Source organism: Echiichthys vipera (assembly GCF_963691815.1).
Source record: "Echiichthys vipera genome assembly, chromosome: 18".
NCBI lineage: Eukaryota > Metazoa > Chordata > Actinopteri > Perciformes > Trachinidae > Echiichthys > Echiichthys vipera.
Genome location: NC_139843.1, coordinates 18,015,471 through 18,034,805, shown reverse-complemented (window position 1 = coordinate 18,034,805; position 19,335 = coordinate 18,015,471). Strand labels below are relative to the sequence as shown.

General features: G+C 41.7%; 1 protein-coding gene across 18 annotated transcripts in view; it reads left to right on the top strand.

The window, feature by feature from the left end:
* mrtfab (myocardin related transcription factor Ab) overlaps positions 1–19,335 on the top strand; it is a 44,173-nt gene that overhangs the window by 6,547 nt on the left and 18,291 nt on the right. For 2 of the 18 annotated variants that reach the window (XM_083932341.1, XM_083932331.1), the window contains exon 1: positions 13,770–14,395. The exons of 5 other annotated variants lie outside the window; for them this stretch is intronic. In XM_083932341.1, the coding sequence (XP_083788467.1) occupies positions 14,236–14,395 (160 nt within the window). In that variant the 5' untranslated portion in view covers positions 13,770–14,235. Of the gene's footprint in view, positions 1–1,845; positions 2,093–13,717; positions 14,396–19,335 lie in introns of those variants that run through there. 11 more of the 18 variants (XM_083932336.1, XM_083932343.1, XM_083932333.1 and 8 more) reach the window with 10 other exon arrangements.

Sequence of the window (19,335 nt, the reverse complement as noted above, 5' to 3'; positions counted from 1 at the left end):
TCTTGTACTGCTTAGTTTCTTCATTAAAACAAAGCTTTCAAAGGTTTCTGCCAATAAGTTAGACGCAGTCAGTTAGTCAACTCACTTTGATTTTGTTGTTGTATTGGAATGTCCTAACTGGCCGAGAGCGACGCACAGTTTTTAGCTGAACTTTTGTCGGATCCCCCATTTCTATTTATTCCTGTTGTGTGTGTTGCGAGTGCAGCGATGGACGAAGAACAGCTGATCACAGAGTTAAAATGGAGAATCCTCTGAATGAGACGTCCTCATTTCACTAAAAAAAAACTAAATGAATGTGGTGTTGTAGCCAAACAGGCCAGATAAGGTACTTCCAGAAGAGGCTTGGAGAAAATGTGTCACTGTGTGGCAGCTTTGGGGAGATGGCAGCCTCTGAAGTGACGTTCGCTTCCTCCTTGGTAAACAAATTAGGAGTTTGCTTGTGCACGGGACATTTACCTGTTATCACTGACTCATTTTACAGCTTTTTACAGACATTCGACGTGATAGTCTGATGCTCACTTGCTGTTAGGACACGGTGTAACTGTTACTTCACAGTTAAACACACCTTGTATTGTCCATAGTCAGCCACATTGGCCATTGTTCCTAGCTGGGTGTTGGCCACACGTTTTTTTTATGTATGTTGACCTGCTGTTGATTTGTCAGGAGAGGGAGGTTAGGCAAGGTTGGACCAGTAAATGATTTACTATCTATTTACTAGATTTACTATTAGGGGGGTCCAACAGTGGCAGAGAATAATGCACAATAACGCATACACTAAAAATCAGTGGTAGAAAGGAAGTTGAGGCCACAGTACAGCTAGCTTTACCCAAAGACTGCAATGGAAGTGATAAGAACATGACAATCGTTATATTACGTGAACAATATTTCAAGTCTTGTTTACATCATGTAAGAAATGTTTAAGAATGGTCCTGTGACTTCTTGTCATAGGACAGTGTTTACCTCACAGACACAAACAAAGGCACAGACTCTTTCACACAGCCTAAGGCCACCACTCCCAAATTTAAACAACCCCTGCTCTTGTTGGCCTCTTCCTTACACATTTCATTCTGCCAGCCAGAAGCAGACATGTTGCTGCAGGAACTCTTGCAGCTAATCTTACACGAAGATGCTTTCAGAGCGTTGCATGTGACTGCATGTGCATTTCTGTATGTATACATTCATGGCAGTGAACCACAGTGGAATACCCACATAGTCAAGCTTATCAAAGATTTATCTATGACACCAGGTTATGCAATGTGTTTATTGCACATGGTTCCTTCCTCAGACAGACAAGAACTGGTAGATTGTGCGTGCGTGCGTGTGCGTGCGTGTTAACAAACTTGCCTCTGAACCGTTCCGCAGCAAACCAAAGCAGCCGCAATAATAATTTGACTGAGATCATTCAAAACTTTGAGGTGGAGACGTGAGTGGGGGTGTGTGGGCTGTTGCTGCTGCAGAAGAAGAGAGGAGGGGGAAGTCATGACTGAAATGGCAGTATTGCATAACTTTTCAGAGAGTTCAGAGAGAGAACATAAGAAAAGCGAGGGAAAATGGAAATGCTAGAAAGGAGGGGGTGTGTTGCTTGTACTTGAAGAGGTGAGGCTGGGCACCAGCTTGTTTTTGTTCTTTTTCCATTTTTACTTCTAAACTGGCGGAGAGAGTGCAGAATAGTGACCAAAAGTTGTCTTTTTTTTTAGCAAACAGGAGCAGGAATGAAACTCTGTGGTGTTGCCACGGAGAGATCGGAAACCTTTGGGTGGACCTTGTTGTTATCCACGGAGCAATAGGAGGGCAGACACTTAGACTTACACACGCCCTCTCTGTCGGGGCGTGCACACACTTGTAGACAGACAAATCCAGAGAAAGGGAATGTGAGGTGCACTGCTACCTGTGGTATACCAGCTGCCGGTGAGAGGAAAATGTTTAATTTTACTTTTCTCTTGCTGGACTTCTCTTCAGCCTTCTGTTCCACTGTTGTGTGTTTTTTTCACACTATTCACTGTTTTAATGTCGGGAGTCTGAATCCTTAAACTCGCCGGGAGGGTGAAGCTTCCTCTCAGCATGGTGCAGAGGGATATGATTATCACGTCAGGTAAAGTTCATTTGAGTATGCTGTCTTCTGCTTTCATGTCTTTGTGTGTCTTTTTAAAAAGAAATGACAATGACTCAAAGTTACTTGTCACTTCCAACTTAAGCTGAGCTCTGCTTGCTACAGGTGTGTTGTGAGCGCTCGCATGTGTCAGTAAATGTTAGGTGTATTGACACTGCAGTCTCAAGTGTTGGTGAACTGTACTTGTGTTTGCATGAGAGTGGCTGCTTTGCATGGATAGCTATAAAAATGTACTTACTAACTTTAAACATTGTTAAGACGTAGACACATACCATTGACGTGATTGTATATATGTTTGGGGGTTGTATAATGAGGTGTAGCAATGTTGTAGCAACAACAGTTACAGAAAAATTCTATTAGGAGAAGAAATAAACCACAAATGTCAACCCACATGGGTTAATGATGTTCACTGTAAAACCAGTTTTTTTTTCTTTTAGAACACTGTCTGAGTTACTTTCCAATTGGCCATAAAGCATGTAGTGTGTAAATATAGTTTTTAGGGTTTTACTTCGGATGGTCCCCAGAAGTAAAACAGGCGGGGCAGTGAGGCCAGGTTTGCAGGGAACACTCCTGAGCCAAACTGGCCCGGCGGAGATGTTAAGCAGGTATTTTTTTAATACAGTCTATGGTCAAAACATGTGGATGATGAATTGGGCTTTTCTCAGAAAGTGACCTCACCAGATCCCCTACCCCCTTCCCTCAAAGCAGCTGTCAACTGTCCAGCCAGGGCATGCTGCTCCCCGAGGACTGGCTGCAGGCCAGGGGCCAGGATCCAGGATCCAAACAGGGCTGGAGAGCTGGAGTTTAGCTGAGAGAGGAGGAACACAACCCAGGCTCACAAGAGCTGGGGGGGTGGGTTAGAGGCGTCACAGACTGCTCCAGATTTTAAATGGAATGACCCACTCATCTTAGTCAGAACAGATTGTTCCAGATCATGACACGGACTACGGCTACTACAACATACTAGAGAGTCAACTGTACGTGATGAATGCAACAAGACAGGGTTTTCTGTGTGCCAGCAGTGTCCTCAGGAAGCCAGAACAGTGATTTTTTTTTAAGTATGTGCCACTGCGGCTTGAGTCATTTTGTTCCAACTTAACCAACTGGCAGATGATTTCACTGATTATTGCACCTACTGTTCAGCCAGAATCAAAAAGATGCTGTAGTTTGTGGCTTGAATAAAAAAATTAAAAAAAACTCTTGCAGAAACCCCTTCAAGTTAAAACCAACTAGTACCGAATGTGAGTATCAAACTCTGACTGTTGGGACTGGAGAAAAGATATAGGTCTTTGAACAAGATGCCAGTTAAAACTACGAATCGGTTGCCATGCGGAGGTCAGGATTACCAGAAATGGAAGCTTGATTGAATACCCTTTCATGAAATGGTGTAGAAAAGAAATGTCACAGAAACTTGGATTCAGACTGTGTGGCTAAATGTTGGATTTAGGAGCTGGTAGACTCAGGCTATGTTTGGGACTTGGCTGACGACATCATCCAGACTTGTAAACATAAAGAGATAAAGATCATTTCCCTCCTCGTCCCCACCCTTGCATAATGACGATAGATGGGCTGTAGCTTACACTGTGATGTCGTGTCATTAGTGCTGGCTCTGCTCCACTGGAGCCAGAAGTGATCAGTTTGCCATCAGAATTTAAAAAAATAAAATAATGTGAATTCATAGAGACACAGGCTTTGTTGCTGGGCAGTACTTAAAAAAAAGATGGTAAGATGTATAGCCTGGCTGAGGCTAGCCTAGCCCAGCAGTGATTTGGGGATGCTGCTGGTACTGTTATGTAACAAATTGGGTGGCTGCCAGCAGCAGAGGCCCAACAGCACTCTGTCAGGCTGAGAGTAGGAGGGAAGAAGAGAGGAGAGGGAAGAATTAGTAAGAGCGACTGATAGATAGCAAGAAAGAGGAGGAATACGCGTGGAGACGCGCAGAGAATGGAGAAATGTAGAATGTGAGTAGAAAGAACTGAAGAATTAAAAGATGAAACTATAAAAAAGTACTGTAGGACATGATGAAGGAAGGAAGGAAGGAAGAAAGGAAGCGGGGGGCTGTGTTTTCATCTAATCCAAACAGCAGCTGCAGCAAACACAATCCAGCTGCATGTCTCCTCGCCTCTCTGCATGGGATGCTGTAGTTGCATTAGATAATCTCCTTATTCCAGAGGCAATCAAAAACATAAAAAAAGTGAGTTTGATGATGAATCGATGCCTGCGGTTGGAGCATATTAAACTGCAGGACAGGCCCAATCTAAACAACGAGAGAGAAAATGACGTCGTTTTGGTTTGATGAATGTAAACAGCTTTCAGTCTAATAAACATACAGGCAACATATTTATGCAACTGAGGCAAATTTTGCGAGCGGCTTAAATTTTAAGTGTGTCCAGCACTTCACACACACACCTACAGACGACGCATGACTCACCAGTACACACAGACACAGAACTCATGTCACTGCTGAGACCTGGACATGCGCTTACAGGCTTTTGGTAGCCTTTCATTTTCACAGTGTGTCCTGACAGCACGGTACTTTAACAAGCACTAACACATTTGCATCTTTTGATTTGTGATCCAGTAAATTCCTGTTAGATAATGAGAAGTGAGAGAGACCAGCCAGACAGCCTCACTCAGATCTTTAGCCTGAAGCTAAAGAAAAGCGCTTTATCAGCTTCGTAGGTCTGCTTGTAGCAACAGGAACACTGTGCCTGCACCACCCACAGCTACAAGCCCACTCATGTAGTTCAATGATCTTTAAAGACACACAAGCACATACACACACACACACACGCACACACGCACACACACACGCCTTATAACTCGCAACAGTCTTAAAGCATGCAATGAGGGGCAGCTGATTATGCAAACACACATTCTCCCGCACTTGCTTTGACAGCTATATCACTACATTCATTTCTAGGTCTGTAAACACCTGTATTCTCATTTTTAAAAATGCACACGTGTTGTGGGTGGTTAAGGCACAGCTGCAGCACACACTCAATATGCATACTTCTAATCAGAGTTGTGGGTAGCAAAACTATAAATTCATGCAGCATCTTGTGCAGACAACGTGCTACAACATGATGTTTTAAAATCACAGCAGTAGTCGTGTACTGCACCAGCACATTGTTGTGGGGTAATGGAAAAGTACTGGACATACTACTTCTTGCTTTTAATAAAGGGGGATTTTGTAACATAACTGCTCTACTCGTCCTTTTAAGACCAACAAAACTTGACATTATCCACTACAAACCCTCTACTTTTAAAATATGTGAATGAGGGTTTCAGAGATGAAGTCATGATCACGCAGTTAAAAGTTCCTGCTGTCAAAAGGTACAAACTACCCAGACAGAAGACAATGTATCCTCTGGTTGGTTTACTTTATGCTCTGGTGTTTCTGAATAATAGAACAGCCATTAGCCTGTGACTCACCTGCTAATACCAAGTAAAGCACACTCAACGTTAGCTGATGAATGTAGCAGAGGTCACTGTGAGCCTGTTGTGGCGTTAAAGTGACTCAGATGCCTGGCCATGTGCAGAAGAACTTTCAGTGTTGATGAGGTCAGTGTCACTACGTGGAGGCATTGTGGCACCTTTAGCTTTTCGAGATGTTCTTTCCTTGGGCTACATGTGAAATATATGTAAGGAGTAATTCATATTTTGTGATTTGACAATGTCAGGAGTAAAATGGAAAGCCTTTTTTGACAAATTTCAGAAAGAGCTTGATTGAAAGATTGTTTGATGTCCAAGTGTGGAAATTGAGCGGTCTCTCACGCCCACAAACAGGGAAACCTTGTTGATAACAGTAGATATCATCAGCAGTGTCACCACCAGACACTCCAGAGAAGGGGAAAAACTGTCTCATCAGATTGTCACTCTTTTACTCTGACAACATGGCCAGCAATAGGGGTGTCACTATTTTTGATAGAAATGGATCCATCCCTGCCTGTTTGCATGATCCAAAGAAAAAAAACAGTGTAGCTTACCTGCCGTTAGCATTCAGCTAATGACACAGCACCACTATCTTAGCTTACCAGTAGCCTGCAGCTGCAGTTTTACAGACACCATGACCACTGCTGGAGTCAGAAGTGATGGAATAACAACAGAACTTAAAAAATCCCTCAAGTCACAGGTTTGGCAACATTTTGCCTTCCCTATGACTTATGTAAACAATCAACGAACGATAAGGCCTGATGGTACTTCATGTTGCATTGAGGTGCACCTTGGAAACTCATGGTGCATTTAGGTGCACCTTGTAAACTGCCATGTAGTGGCTCTTATTGTGACATAGCTGTCAGTGATGGGAAAAACATAATTAATTGAAGATTGAATCAAAATCGAAAGTTACATCCAATCACAGATTTGGAGAATCATGACACCACTAGCTACCAGTTTGTGCCCAATGTCGGACCATTCTAAAGTACACAGCTGTTTGTGCTTGGATTGAAATGCTCAAGATCATCAGGGACTCATCATAGTCACTTGATACCTCTTCATTCTCATGTTCACTTACTCTTTCCAGAGTGTTTTGAATGGGCCTGTGGGCCATGCCTTTATTTTTAGCTTCAGTGCCAACTTGTCACGTTTTGTGTCTTTAACCTGGTTACTGTGAGGGCAGGTTATAGGTTATCAGCATCAGAAAGTGAAATACTGACTTTTTTTAATCACCACTACACCTGATCTGCAGACACCACACGGAGGGGACAAAGATGTGTACAGTAGCTAGTAAAGATTCATTTTGAGTAGATCTCTTTAAATGGAGGAATGAACACAATGGATGGGAAAAATGTTTGTATGACTTTGTATGACATTTTGTCTCATGCAAATTTGAATCATTCATCTTTGGCATCAGCATCTCACTTGAACACTCAGATAGAATAGAAACCTGTGTCCCCAATTAAAGGTCGGTGTCCAATAAAAACCTTGTTGTTTAACTGCCAAGTTTTTATTAGATGTTATACAGAAAGAAGAGAGGAGGGGAAAGCAGGAAGAAGAGGCCTATAAAACCCCAAAGAGCAATCTGAAGGAAAACACCAGCAAGAACACACACACACATACAGTATCAGAGACTTCCTCATATCCAGGCTAAGAAAAACCTCTCTGTCTACATGCTGTGCACATGCTCTCGCCCTCACTTCGACTTTGTAGTTGTCGTTTTTTCTCTTTTCTCTCTGTTGCTGTAATTGGCTTTCTTTGCAGCCAGTCTGCCCAGGAGTCTGTTGTTGTAGTACTGAAATGGAAACCGGTCGTAAAGGAGAAAAGAAAGCTGCATTTCCTCTCGAAGTGGGGTAGGAGGTTAGGGGGTTTGTGATGATAAAAATGATTTTCTGATGTTCGAGTTTTGTAACAGTCTGTTACAAAGCTGTCATCACTGGACAGGGAACACCCCTCTCGGGGCAATGACTCTGTTTTCCTTCGTTCCCTGCGTCTATTCCTCTCTGAAAATCTCCTTTGCTGAACACGATCTCTCCTCCTCCTTCATCCCTCCTTCAGTCCTTTCTGGTTTGCAGGGAAGGTTTATGTTACCAGATGCTAACAGCTGCCAGCTGGTCTATGCCTCTGCTTTTGTGCTCTTACAAACGCTTCTCTTCCCTTCAACAGTGTACAATTAGACCATAGTTAGACTACTTTTTATTGACAAGGTGTGACCAGGTGACAGTTGCTGCTGCAGACTGGTCCGTGGCTACTCAACAAAGAACCTTTGACCACGTAGAAAGCACTCTTGTTGCTTTGCTCAGTACATTTTTCTTTACGCTCATTATTTACCAGTGTTCATATGGCTTTCATTTCCTATAGTGTTCTGGGTGTGCACATGTGCTGAAGGCTCAGTTGTTATTGGTGTGCTTGTTTTTAGCCTCTTGAAAACTTGTTATCCCTGTGAATTTCCCCTTTATTAGCTTTAAAGTAAAATAAAAACTCTATCTGCTTGGTCCAATACTTAACTGAAATGAGATGACACATACAATGAGTACAGTATTCAAATCCAAGACAACATGGCCTCGGGCATTTAGTATCTTTTGGAAAAACTCAAACTTGATAAGACTATAAGGTAAAGTTACACATTTGTAATTATAGACAATAAAAGAGGGTTTTATTTTCATAACTCGATTATGGCTTCTGTCGGTTATGTTATAAAATTGTTCACACTAAAGCAATGGCTGAGATCTATGAACGCAGCGCTAAAAATAGGTCCAACATGAGCATGAACGGTCAGATGATCATATAGGAGTGCATGTATACATGTTTTTCCGTGCAATGAGGGATTATCAGCGTCATTGCAGGTAAGATAAATTTGAGTTTTACCTAAAACTAAAGTGGCAGCTAATCTGGCAAAACTTCAAACTTTTTGCAGCATTGGACCTATTTTTAGCAATGTCTCTGCATTCAGAGATCACGGCAGTTACGTTGGTGAGTACAGTGTTGTTATAGCCAATAGAACTAATAGCTCAAACTATGAAAATGTGACCTATGAACTATAGTTTTCCTTGAGTTTGAATACCTGTTTTTGCCCGTTTAGCCATTGTACAATTTCACCCATTGTTATTTTATCTTGCATGTTACAAATTGGTGTAGAACATATTGCAGTATTTAATAAATCTGTACATTTCAAAACAGAACTCTGTCTTGGAAGCATCTCTGGTAGCAGAGCATTCTTTGTTAACTCTGACAGAAACAGAAAACATTATTCCTCTTGGGAACGAAACTAAGGTGCAGCATTGGGTCAGCTGGGGATTATACATCTGATATCCCAGAAGGACTTGTAAAATTGCTTCATCTGCAAACATACAGACTTGGCTTACAAGCTTCTGGTGGTGAGTTTACATCTTCCAGTACAGAGTGAGTGCAGTACAGTAATGGATTAAGTGCAGGCTTGCTATAGCACTGTTTACATTACGGTGTAGTCCCAGATTCCGCATTCTTTCCCTGTGATTACACACATGGCTGCCATGCAGCTACCAGTCTCCTCAGTGTGAGCACCTCGGTTCAGATATCATTAACTAGATTCCTCAGGCTGCGTCTCTGTGCAGTTCAGTGGATTAACACTAAGAAATCCTGGGCCTGATGTCAGTGTTGAATCACAGCCAAATGCAGTGCCGGTAAATTCCCCAGCAGAGCGGGTCAGGACAACCAGGAAGTAAAGGAAAAACACCTTCTGTTTTCTGCTGGAATGTTAATGGCTGGTCTGACCTGTGGTAGACTGACACAGGACCTGGTTGGTTTCTTGGTTTTGTTTGCTTCATCTGTTTGTTGCTTAATTTATCCATCTGTCTTATTGGTAAACATGCTTGTCATTAAAAGGTCACAAAACCCAGGGTTATCCATGAGTACTGCTGGCTGTAGTGCCAATGTTTTACCCAAGTTTCTGTACAGATAATAAAACAATACCTTTTCTGATACCTTAGATCCGAAAATATAACTATTTCTGACCCTGAACAGGATATGCCAAACTGTTCTATGCCTCAGTGCTAAATGGATAATATTGCCTTAATTAAATATAGTCTTAAGTTTCCTCATTTAGATGAGGAAATATCTTGTTAAAGGAACAAGTGCACATGCCTAAGGTTCCAAAGTGGTATTTTAAACCAACTTGGATACTTGACGCTTTTTGATTGCAAATGGTACTGACACATTTTGGCCAGTACTGAGTGAGGATAGTTAATATGTAATGTTAATAATATTTATCATTTTGTCAAGGTACACAAACACTTTGCTCAATATTTAGACCACAATATTTAGATACTGTGAGAGCGATGTTAGTTTCCAAAGTACGCATTTATTGACTGTGCCAATATTGTAGACTGCCAAGTGCTAATATGTGTCCAGGACTCATCACTGTGTAATCTTCCTTTAGCAAGCAATTGAAATAGCTGCTTGGTAAGTTGATTTACTCAGATTAGGTTTTGATCATTACACACAAATTTATTGGCCAGTAGTACAGTGAAGGGTTGTGTTACAATGCCAGCACCATTCAGCTGCAGCCCTGCATAAACTGTATTGTATATTGTATAACTGAAATTGATTCAGATCTTACTTTTAACTAGATAGTGACCACAAAAAGCTCTTTCTTCCGCATGATAAATGACGTGGACGTGGCCAAAATGAATCACAGACATTCATAGATACGATTAGACAAGGTGGTCTGGGGGCTGAAGAGTTTCATCAACAGGAGTCCAACAGATCTTTAATGTTAATCTTTAAGTTTAATAGAGTGTGTTGTTGAGTTCCAGTGCCAATTATGGACGGAAATTCTCAGCATGTGTGGTTCACCTGAATCCTGCTTGCCTGGTCTTGTTTGTTAGAAATGATTGGGGGAGGTTTGCGGCTACTACTAACTGTTGTGGGAAGGTTATTGGAATGTGGTTGGGCAATTGTTTTGGGCAGGTCCTGCTGAAGGACACTCTGGGCCAAGAGGCTCATGATGTTCCACAACCAGGATAGAAAATTAAAAAACACTTAGGCTGTTCTCACTTCATCTCCTCAACTTCAGACATTTTGAAGATAAAAAAGAGCATCGTTTGCATTGTGTTTTCTATAGTTCTGCAGCTGTTTGGCTATAGTATTAAATGGTGGGGCTATAGTATTAAATGGTGGGGCTGATTATTTAAATTATAATTTACTGCTAAGTCTGTTTCTGACATTTCTTAACCTTTATCTCTTAAATGATTATACACTGCAGTATGTTCTGATTAATAAAATGATAATGAGTTGGTCAGTGCAGACCACAGTGGTGGTTGCTTGCATGCTACTACTTCTAGCACTAGGACTAAAGTAGATAACACTTTGTAGAACTTTTGGCACCTTTCTGATTCTTCAAATGAGGTACTTGTTTTGTTGTGTTGCGTTTGTATTTGCCTGTTGCCTGTCTAAACAAGATTGGACTTGAACAGATTTCCTCTGAAATGATTAGATGCCATTATAAAGGAAAACAGCCAATGTTTTAGATGTTTGTGCCCCTTGTGGTCCAGGTTACAATGACTGACTGGAGGCTGTGGGGGAGTTTTCCATTCATTTACAATTCACAGGATGTCTTAGAGTTGCTATTTCGGCAAGACCTTCTTAGTTATGTCCTGTCTGCTTGCCCAAAAAGCAGCGCTCTCATTTTGTTTAATTCCCAGAAATGTTTTTCAGTGACGGATAAAGAAAGACCCAGATAAGGATGTCCAAGGCCAAATAGCTTCACTGGAATGTTCCCGAAGCCAGATCTATGACGATTAACTTTTTCTTGGCAAAGGTCGATGCAATGGTTGTGACTATAAGAATACTGCACAACCGCATGCAATAGCATCATATAGCTATAGTACTGGTATGCATTTAAAACACTGGCAACCATCCTGGGAATAAGACCTTTCCAACTTAATAGGTCATAGTCTTTGTACTGTTTTTTTAGCCATGCCAATACTAACAGCTCAAGGGATGTTGGTCAGTTCATTCACCACTTTAGTTCAGACTGAAATATTTTGACGTTGAAATGGATTTGCCATTGAATTTGGTACAGATATCAAAGAGGATGAATAAACATGCTAAAACATCAGCATGTTAAAATTATAATTTTGAGCATGTTGCCAAACATTAACAATTTAAGCAAAGCCCCGCTTTTCCTACATTAAGCATCACAGAGGTTATTAATATAGGTTATTTCATATTTCAATAATGACACATATCATAATTCAATAAATTAATAAATAGTCTTTATGAAGTAATCACATGGTAAAACCTTTTTATGTACTGTATATATTTTCCCAACTTTTAGAGCTGTGTGAAACTGTGTTTCATACAGTTTGGCTGCTGTTTTTTTGACATTGAAATAGAAATTATATAGAAAAATATAGACGATATACTTTTTCATATTGTTTTGACAACATCATATCACCCATCCCTATCGTCCTCCAGTCCATACTTACAGTAGTACTAATTTAGTTGTTGTAAAGTCATGGGAAAGAACATAACTCTACTTCCCCCACACTATGACCACTAAGCCCTAAAACCATAAAAAAAAAACTCCCCCGCAAACTGTTTCCTTACCCTGTGGGTCAAGGTTACACTGACAATTATCAACACAGAATTTATACATTACTGCTAAGCTGTAAATTGTCCTCCTCAGGATGATTATATTGCCATGGAAATCAGGGCCCAAAGTGTTTTGTCATGTAGAAAACTAAAAATAGAAACATGAAAATCAGAGTTGGAAATTTGCAGCTGCAGAAAAACTAAATTGAAAATGAGAAACAGATTTCAGGATTTTGAGCCATCACATGTTTAGCATGCTGTGTGTCAGTTGATGATGTGTGCTGCTGAGATCAACCCACACGGCGACATCCTAATCTCTGTGCCTATCGTCATCTCTGTGTTTCCTGCCCAGACTGTGAATCATCACAGCAGGTGGACTTTAATCACACATTCATAACAGACAGTGATTGTAGTTACCAGTCACCGTTGAAGGTGTTGTCTGGTGTTTTCAGGCCCACTGCGGTCATTTGCGTGTCAACTGTGAGGTAGAGGTGTTCTTTACTGGTCCGTTATAATGTCACAGTGTGTGCTGTGAGTTTTCATATTACATATTTATACTTTTGTTTTATTTATCGAACGAATCCTATTTGTGCTGTATGTATAGTGAAATGAAACGTATGAGAGCAATGTACCTTTCTTTGTGCCCTGTCTCGTGAAACATTGATTCAGTCCAGGGAAGTGCAGCTTAAAAGTTTGCCTGTGTGTATATTTGCAGGCAGTGATGTGCGTGCCTGAGAGTAACTTTACCCTGCGAGTGCACAGGTGATACCAAGCTGAATATAGCCCCCTTATGGCCAGCTGGCCTTGCTATTTAAAACAGAGCGGAGAGAGGGGGAAGGGGGGTGCAGCCAGGGTCGCGGGTTTACCATCAGCATTCTGCGGGTGCCAGAGACAGTTTGGTGGTGGGACTGGACCACAAAAACTGGATTAGTATGTATCAGCTTTGATTCTCCAGTCACACCAGTTCAATAGGAGTCTCATTCCGTCACAAAACATATTTCCCTGTTTAAATATAATGCCTTTTCTCAAGGATGAACTGGTCAAAAAAAAATGTCCGACTTGCAGTAGTGATTGGGTATCAATCAATCCCTCTAACAGTCCGTGTATGTGTGTGTGTGTGTGTGTGTGTGTGTGTGCGCAATTCAACCCAGTATCAGATATACCTGAGTATCTATGACAAAAGTTGATTATGTTGGATGAGGTCATCTCTAAAAGCAGTTTACACGTATCCAATACAAACTGTGTATGGATTGAATGAGTCAACATTTTTAGAGCCGTCTAGAAAGTGTTCAGGAACACATTGTCTGGATAATGCCGTGACTATTTTGTTCTGTTTGCTGCGTATGTGTTTGACAGGTAGGAGTTGCATGTGGCAGCCGCCCTCAGTCTGTAACAGTGAATGAGTTGCAACAGCTGAGAAGGAGAACTTTATCGGCAGCACTCCCTGCTTTTGTGTGTGTGTGTGTGTGTGTGTGTGTGTGTGTGAATGTGAGAGGGAGTGAGAGAGAGAAAGGGAGCGAGAGAGGGAGAGAGAGAGAGGTTCAGGAGGAGCTGCAACCAGAGCAGTCTCACTGGGTTCTCTCTCTGCCGAGTTAACTGCTGTCCTCTCTTCCTCAACCACTGGCCCTTTTTCAGATTCCTCTACTCCCTTGTTCTTTTCATCCACGACTCGCCCTGTGCACCCCCCACCCCTCCCTGTCTCTCTGGGAAACCTTTGCAGAGCAGCGCTGTCGTGACTCGCCGGCTGCCACTGCAAGGGAAGGAGAGAGCAGGAGGAAGAAGAGAAAGAAAGAGAATCGGAGGCAGACCAATCGATTACTCTGATACATAAGAGAGAGGCACTTTAAGGGAAGAGAAGAGGAGAGGCAGCCGCAGCATTTTTCCTTCACGTTTTGAAGGAGATTTCCTTTTGACTTGTGTCTCGTGGTCTTCTGAAGCATTTGGTTCGTGCCTCCCCTTGGAAAGAGAGGACAGCTAATTGAAGGGACAGCTGGAGCAGTTTTGACACATCAAGGGCTCTTCTTTCCTCCCCTCTTCGGCCATAACAGCCAACATTTGGGACTACTTTTGAATCAGAAGTTCAATGTTTTCCAAATAATTTAACTCCGTTCTGAATGATAATGCTGGACACCAACCATTGCCTCTCCTTTGAGCCCTCCCCCCCGGGCTCTCCTCTAATGGGAGATGACATGGAGAAGGCAGGACTGACAATGGATCATGACAGACTTGTCTATCACAGCCTGAAAGAAGGTGGGCCATCCGGAGCTGCACATAGTCAGTACAAGAGACGCAAAATATCTGATATGCTTTGTGTGCATGTGATTCAGTCTACAGGTTCATATCAGGACTTCATGGCTTCACATAAATAGTTAGTGGGGCTTATTTAAAGACGAGAGATTTGGTTGACTGGCCTGTTTAGAAAAGAAGTAGAACTGGTTATCTTATCTCTCCGAAAAACCTGTTCAATAGACCCACTGACTTGAGCACTATGTAAGATTAAGGATGTGTGTCGTATTACATATTTCTTTGGTCATAAAGATCTTGGTCTTAAGGTTTACTCCCCAGAACTCATTGTGTGTATCTTGGAGACCTAAAAACGGTTGAATGCATTTCCTTCCTCCCTAAAACAATTGCCATTTTTAATTTTATTTCAAAACTCCCATTGTGCGCCCACATTTACATGCCAGTAGTCTTCTTCTCTGCCTGTGCTGAGACATTGCTGCATTTCTAGGCACATCACTGCCACCTGGAGATCAGTGGAATAGTGTTAAACCATTGGCAGGAGCGTGTATCACGTCACCTGCTTGCACATGTGCTTGCTCCTGGCACGTATGATAACAAACAATACAGGGAAATAAAAACATTGTTGCATAGCATTAGCCATTAGCTCCCATAGCATGCCTTTTTTATTATAATGCAGGTAGAGGTGCTACATAGATACTGCGAAAGTATCAAAAAGCTCTATGATGTCACATCTTTACTATAGGTAGAAAGCACCGCTACAGTTCTATTACAGTCATTCCCCGTCTGCAATGATGGGGCAGAGACGGTGAGAGCGCAAATGTGGAAGACCTGAAAAATGCTGACCTGTCGGAGTAGAGTGGGCTTTTTCGTGAGGGCTTAAAGAGACAAGCGCTAAAATTGAGCGTTTCGGACAAAGGGTGAATACAGGTATATTCAGAAAGACTGTAAGCAGAAATAATGTTTTTTGGGGTTTTTTTTACGTTAAAGCATGTAAACATGTTCATAATATGCAACCTTTAAGTTATGATCCAACTGGAGCCAATAATATTCTATAATACTAAAATATAATAATAATAATAATAATACTAAAATATAATTTTCAGCTAGAGCTCTTTTAGCTTTAGTAGTAGTAGTAGTACTAGTAGTAGTAGTTGTAGTAGAAGTAGTAGTAGAAGTTGTTGTTGTTGATGATGTTTATTTTAGGCTGTATCAAATGTAATGGTTTGACACTTCACTGTCACTGTACATTTTTGGATTCAATGTGATTTGCTGTGATCTGTAGGGAAAGAAATACTGACTGAGGGCTTACTGAAACAACTTTTTCCACTGAAAGGGTAAACTCAAGACAGCCAACCGTGACATCATATTAAATACAACCCTAATACAGCCTAATTTGGAAGGGTTTACAGTCAGTAGAACAGTAAATTAAGCTGTGGTTTGTTTATAACCAACATTACAAGCATTTCACGCAAGGGTCAGAGTCACAGATGACTGACTACAGCTGAAATAAAAACATTCCTGTGAAGTTCGAGTGATTAAAAACGGAGGCGGTCTAGAGAAAAGCTGGAGAGGAAGGACCTAAAAAAGACGGAAGGAATTTCTACAGCACCATAAAAACAGCTGACATGTTAGGTTGTCACTGCGTACATGGCACTACAGCTGTCAGTTATTATTCCAGGTGCTTTATGCTAACCACTAAGCTTTGCTAAATTCTTTATAGGAGTCCTGTGTCATGTGAGTGACGGGAACTGCATAAAACTCTGGGATTTTGACTCATCCTTCTTGAACTTTAAGATGATCAGTATTCACTACAACCCCCCTTTTTGTCGTCTGGCACCCTAGCACAGTGCAGCAGTGCGAAGGTGGTGGGAGTGATTCTAAGTTGCCAATGGCCCTAACCTTGTATTGTTCTTGCCCTCTAGCCTCTTTCCATTCTCTCTGATGTGTGAATCATTTGCTGTGGACAGATGCTGTTCATGTCTCTCTTCAACAGATGCAATCAAACGACGCTACTGTTCAAATGATGAGCATGCAGGAGAACATTAACAGGCTTTACAAATAGAACATTTCCAGCTCCAATGCCAAGCGTAACTTGTGTTTGTTGGCTGAGTGTGTGGCAGTGTCACGTCACGCCGCTTCACGTCACGTCATGTCATGGCACAGAGATTTCTGCCTTCTTGTGTGTTGCTAAATGTCAATGTCTGCAGGCTTAGCTGTGCCTGTGCGCCAAGCCTGGGGGTCGTCGGGGACACTGACGAACTCAGGACATGTTTAAACAGATCTAATGACGAATTAGCGCAGCAGGATTAGCCTAGTTGGCCACCAAGAACTTTGCTCTCCCTCACTGACCTCTTCCTTCTCCCTCTCCGATTCCTCTCTGACCTTAAACTTAAACCACCAGATATCTCTTTTCCCACTATTTTACATTATCAAGCGTCTCTTTCAAAAGTGGGCAGCCATGAATGTGACCACTGTGTTAGAGTTTTCACACAGAAATCCCTGTCTTACCCCTTAACCCTTACGACTGAATGCCTGAAAATATTATGGGATTGTGTCACTATTCAAACAACTACCAGGCATTTTTTTTGTGCTGGGTAGCATGCTGTAGCTGCGTTTAAATACTGCACTTATCCGAGAGGAATACTTGATGAACTCATTCAATCAACAGAAACTTTTATCAGTTGAAGATGTGATCAGTGTTTATGAATTGTATTGACGGAAAAAAAAAAACATCAAGGCATGCTGGTTATGACAACTTCCTACTTATTTTTTACACAACAAAAAAGGAAATGTTTTTTTTGCTTTTCACCATTGTTTTTCCCCTGCTTCACTTAAGAACTGTAACTCTGACTCTCTCTCTCTCTCTCTCTCTCTCTCTCTCTCTCTCTCTCTCTCTCTCTCTCTCTCTCTCTCTCTCTCTCTCTCTCTCTCTCTCTCTCTCTCTCTCTCTCTCTCTCCCCCCCCCCCCACTCTCTGTTCCTTGGCTCTGGCTTTTTATCAGTGCGGAGGCCAGTTTTGGCTGTGTCCTAGTATCCCAATAAAACTGCCCTTCCTTTTCTTTAAAGGACCCTCAACCCTGATTTAGATGAAGGCATACTTAATCCATTAGCAATTAAAAAGAAACATTAGCATCACTACTGACTATGTTTACACGCATACATGAAACCATGTTAGTAGATGAAATCATGTTAAGGCAAAAGATCGGAGAGCATTTTTACATGCACTGCAATACCCTGATTATAATAAAGCAGAAGTCTTACTGTGTTAACCAGGTTTCTCTTAATTTTTAACCTTGGAGTCTGGTTTCTTCAGCGTCTTAAGTAGACCTATTGTATTTTGGGATTCTACTAGAACATGTTTACATGCTTTAATGTTCAAAAAACACATTTTTATCATTCTGCCCATGACTGCTGCACCTGCATTCACCCACTGTCTGAGACTTTCTGTTTTAGAGCCCTGTCTCTTTAACCCCCCTCGTGAAAAAGCCCAGTCTACTCAGAAGTGTGGCCTGTAGCGAGCTGCCATGCAGTGTCTATGAAAAGCTCAGGCTGTTGTCTGAGCTGCAGTTTTTTGATTCTGCAGGGAAATGCGGCCAAACTAATAGTTGGGAATAGTTTAACTTTTAGCAGCGAATTGCAGCCAGAGAATACTTGTGAACATAGTGCTGTGACATGTTGACCTGTTGCAAGGAATTCCTTCCCGTCTGAAAACACATGAACACATTGTTGTGGCGAGACGCACTTCGCCGCTGCTTGGTGTTATCATGTAGCTACATGTAGCAGTGGAATGACTGTAACGGAGTAATGTCAGAGCAGCACTTTCTACTGTGAAAAATAACCACTAAAGGCTTCCAACCTGAAAATGACATAAAAGAACATGTTCCACTAGGGATGTTATCCGCAATTGTGGAGAAATTAACAACAGCAACCAAGATTACAGGTTTTGTTAGCATGTAGCTATATGTAGCATTGTATGTGACCTAAACGCTTGCAGCAGCGTGCTGGAGCAGAAATCCAGCACAGGATCACATCACCCCTTTGGTAACGGAGTGATTACTTTAAGATATATTTACGCAATTATTTGAAGCTTTGGCCAAGTTTAACAAGACTATCTGACGTTGTAACTTAATACAGAAAATAAGGAAAAGTATAATAGGTTCCCTATAGCAGTTTCTCAACTGCATTTACAAACACACGTGTGTACACATCAGTACGAAAGTAGTCATTTACACTTCTCAGAGTTTACTTTATGGTTATTCTAGTACGAACTATATCTGGCCTCCATATTTGTGTAGTGTTTGGTTTCTTGGTCCCATGCCTGTGTGTATTTGTAGATAATTTAGTTGTTGTCACTGCTCTGCATCATATGACTTGGTCTCCCACGTCAGCCTACAGTTTTTCACATTCTACTCATTTCACTCTAAGCAACTTAACTAGAATGTATGAGGTGTCACTGTGAGACTTCTGCATTTAATTTCAAACCACTGAGAAAAATATGACTGATACTTTATCATTTTAAAGTCTTTTAACACACTAACGGCTTTACTTGGCAATTTACTTGGTTGATAAACTGGTGCTTACTGCCACTGTGGCCTCTGGACTCAACAGCTAATGCAAGGACTGAATAGAGGAATGAGAGCGTGCAGGAGAGACTAGATGCGTAAACTGGAGTGTCCTGTCTGTGTGCAAGAATATGAGGAGGGAGCATGGAGATGTGAGGCTGCGATAGAGGGAAAGTGTAAGATTCTCTTTCCCAGAATAAACCTCTTCCCTGGAATTGGCCTGGCATGTTATCCTGCACTCTGCGTGCGTGCCTGCGTGCGACTCTCTGAGTGTTTACCTGTGTGTGTGGCGCTGGCTTCTCTTAGCTGCTGGTGCAACATATACATGAAGTTGCCTGACTGGGTTTAGGTCTCTCTGTGTTTACATCTCTGAATGTGAACTGACATGTTATTGCTTCCAGAGGGGAGT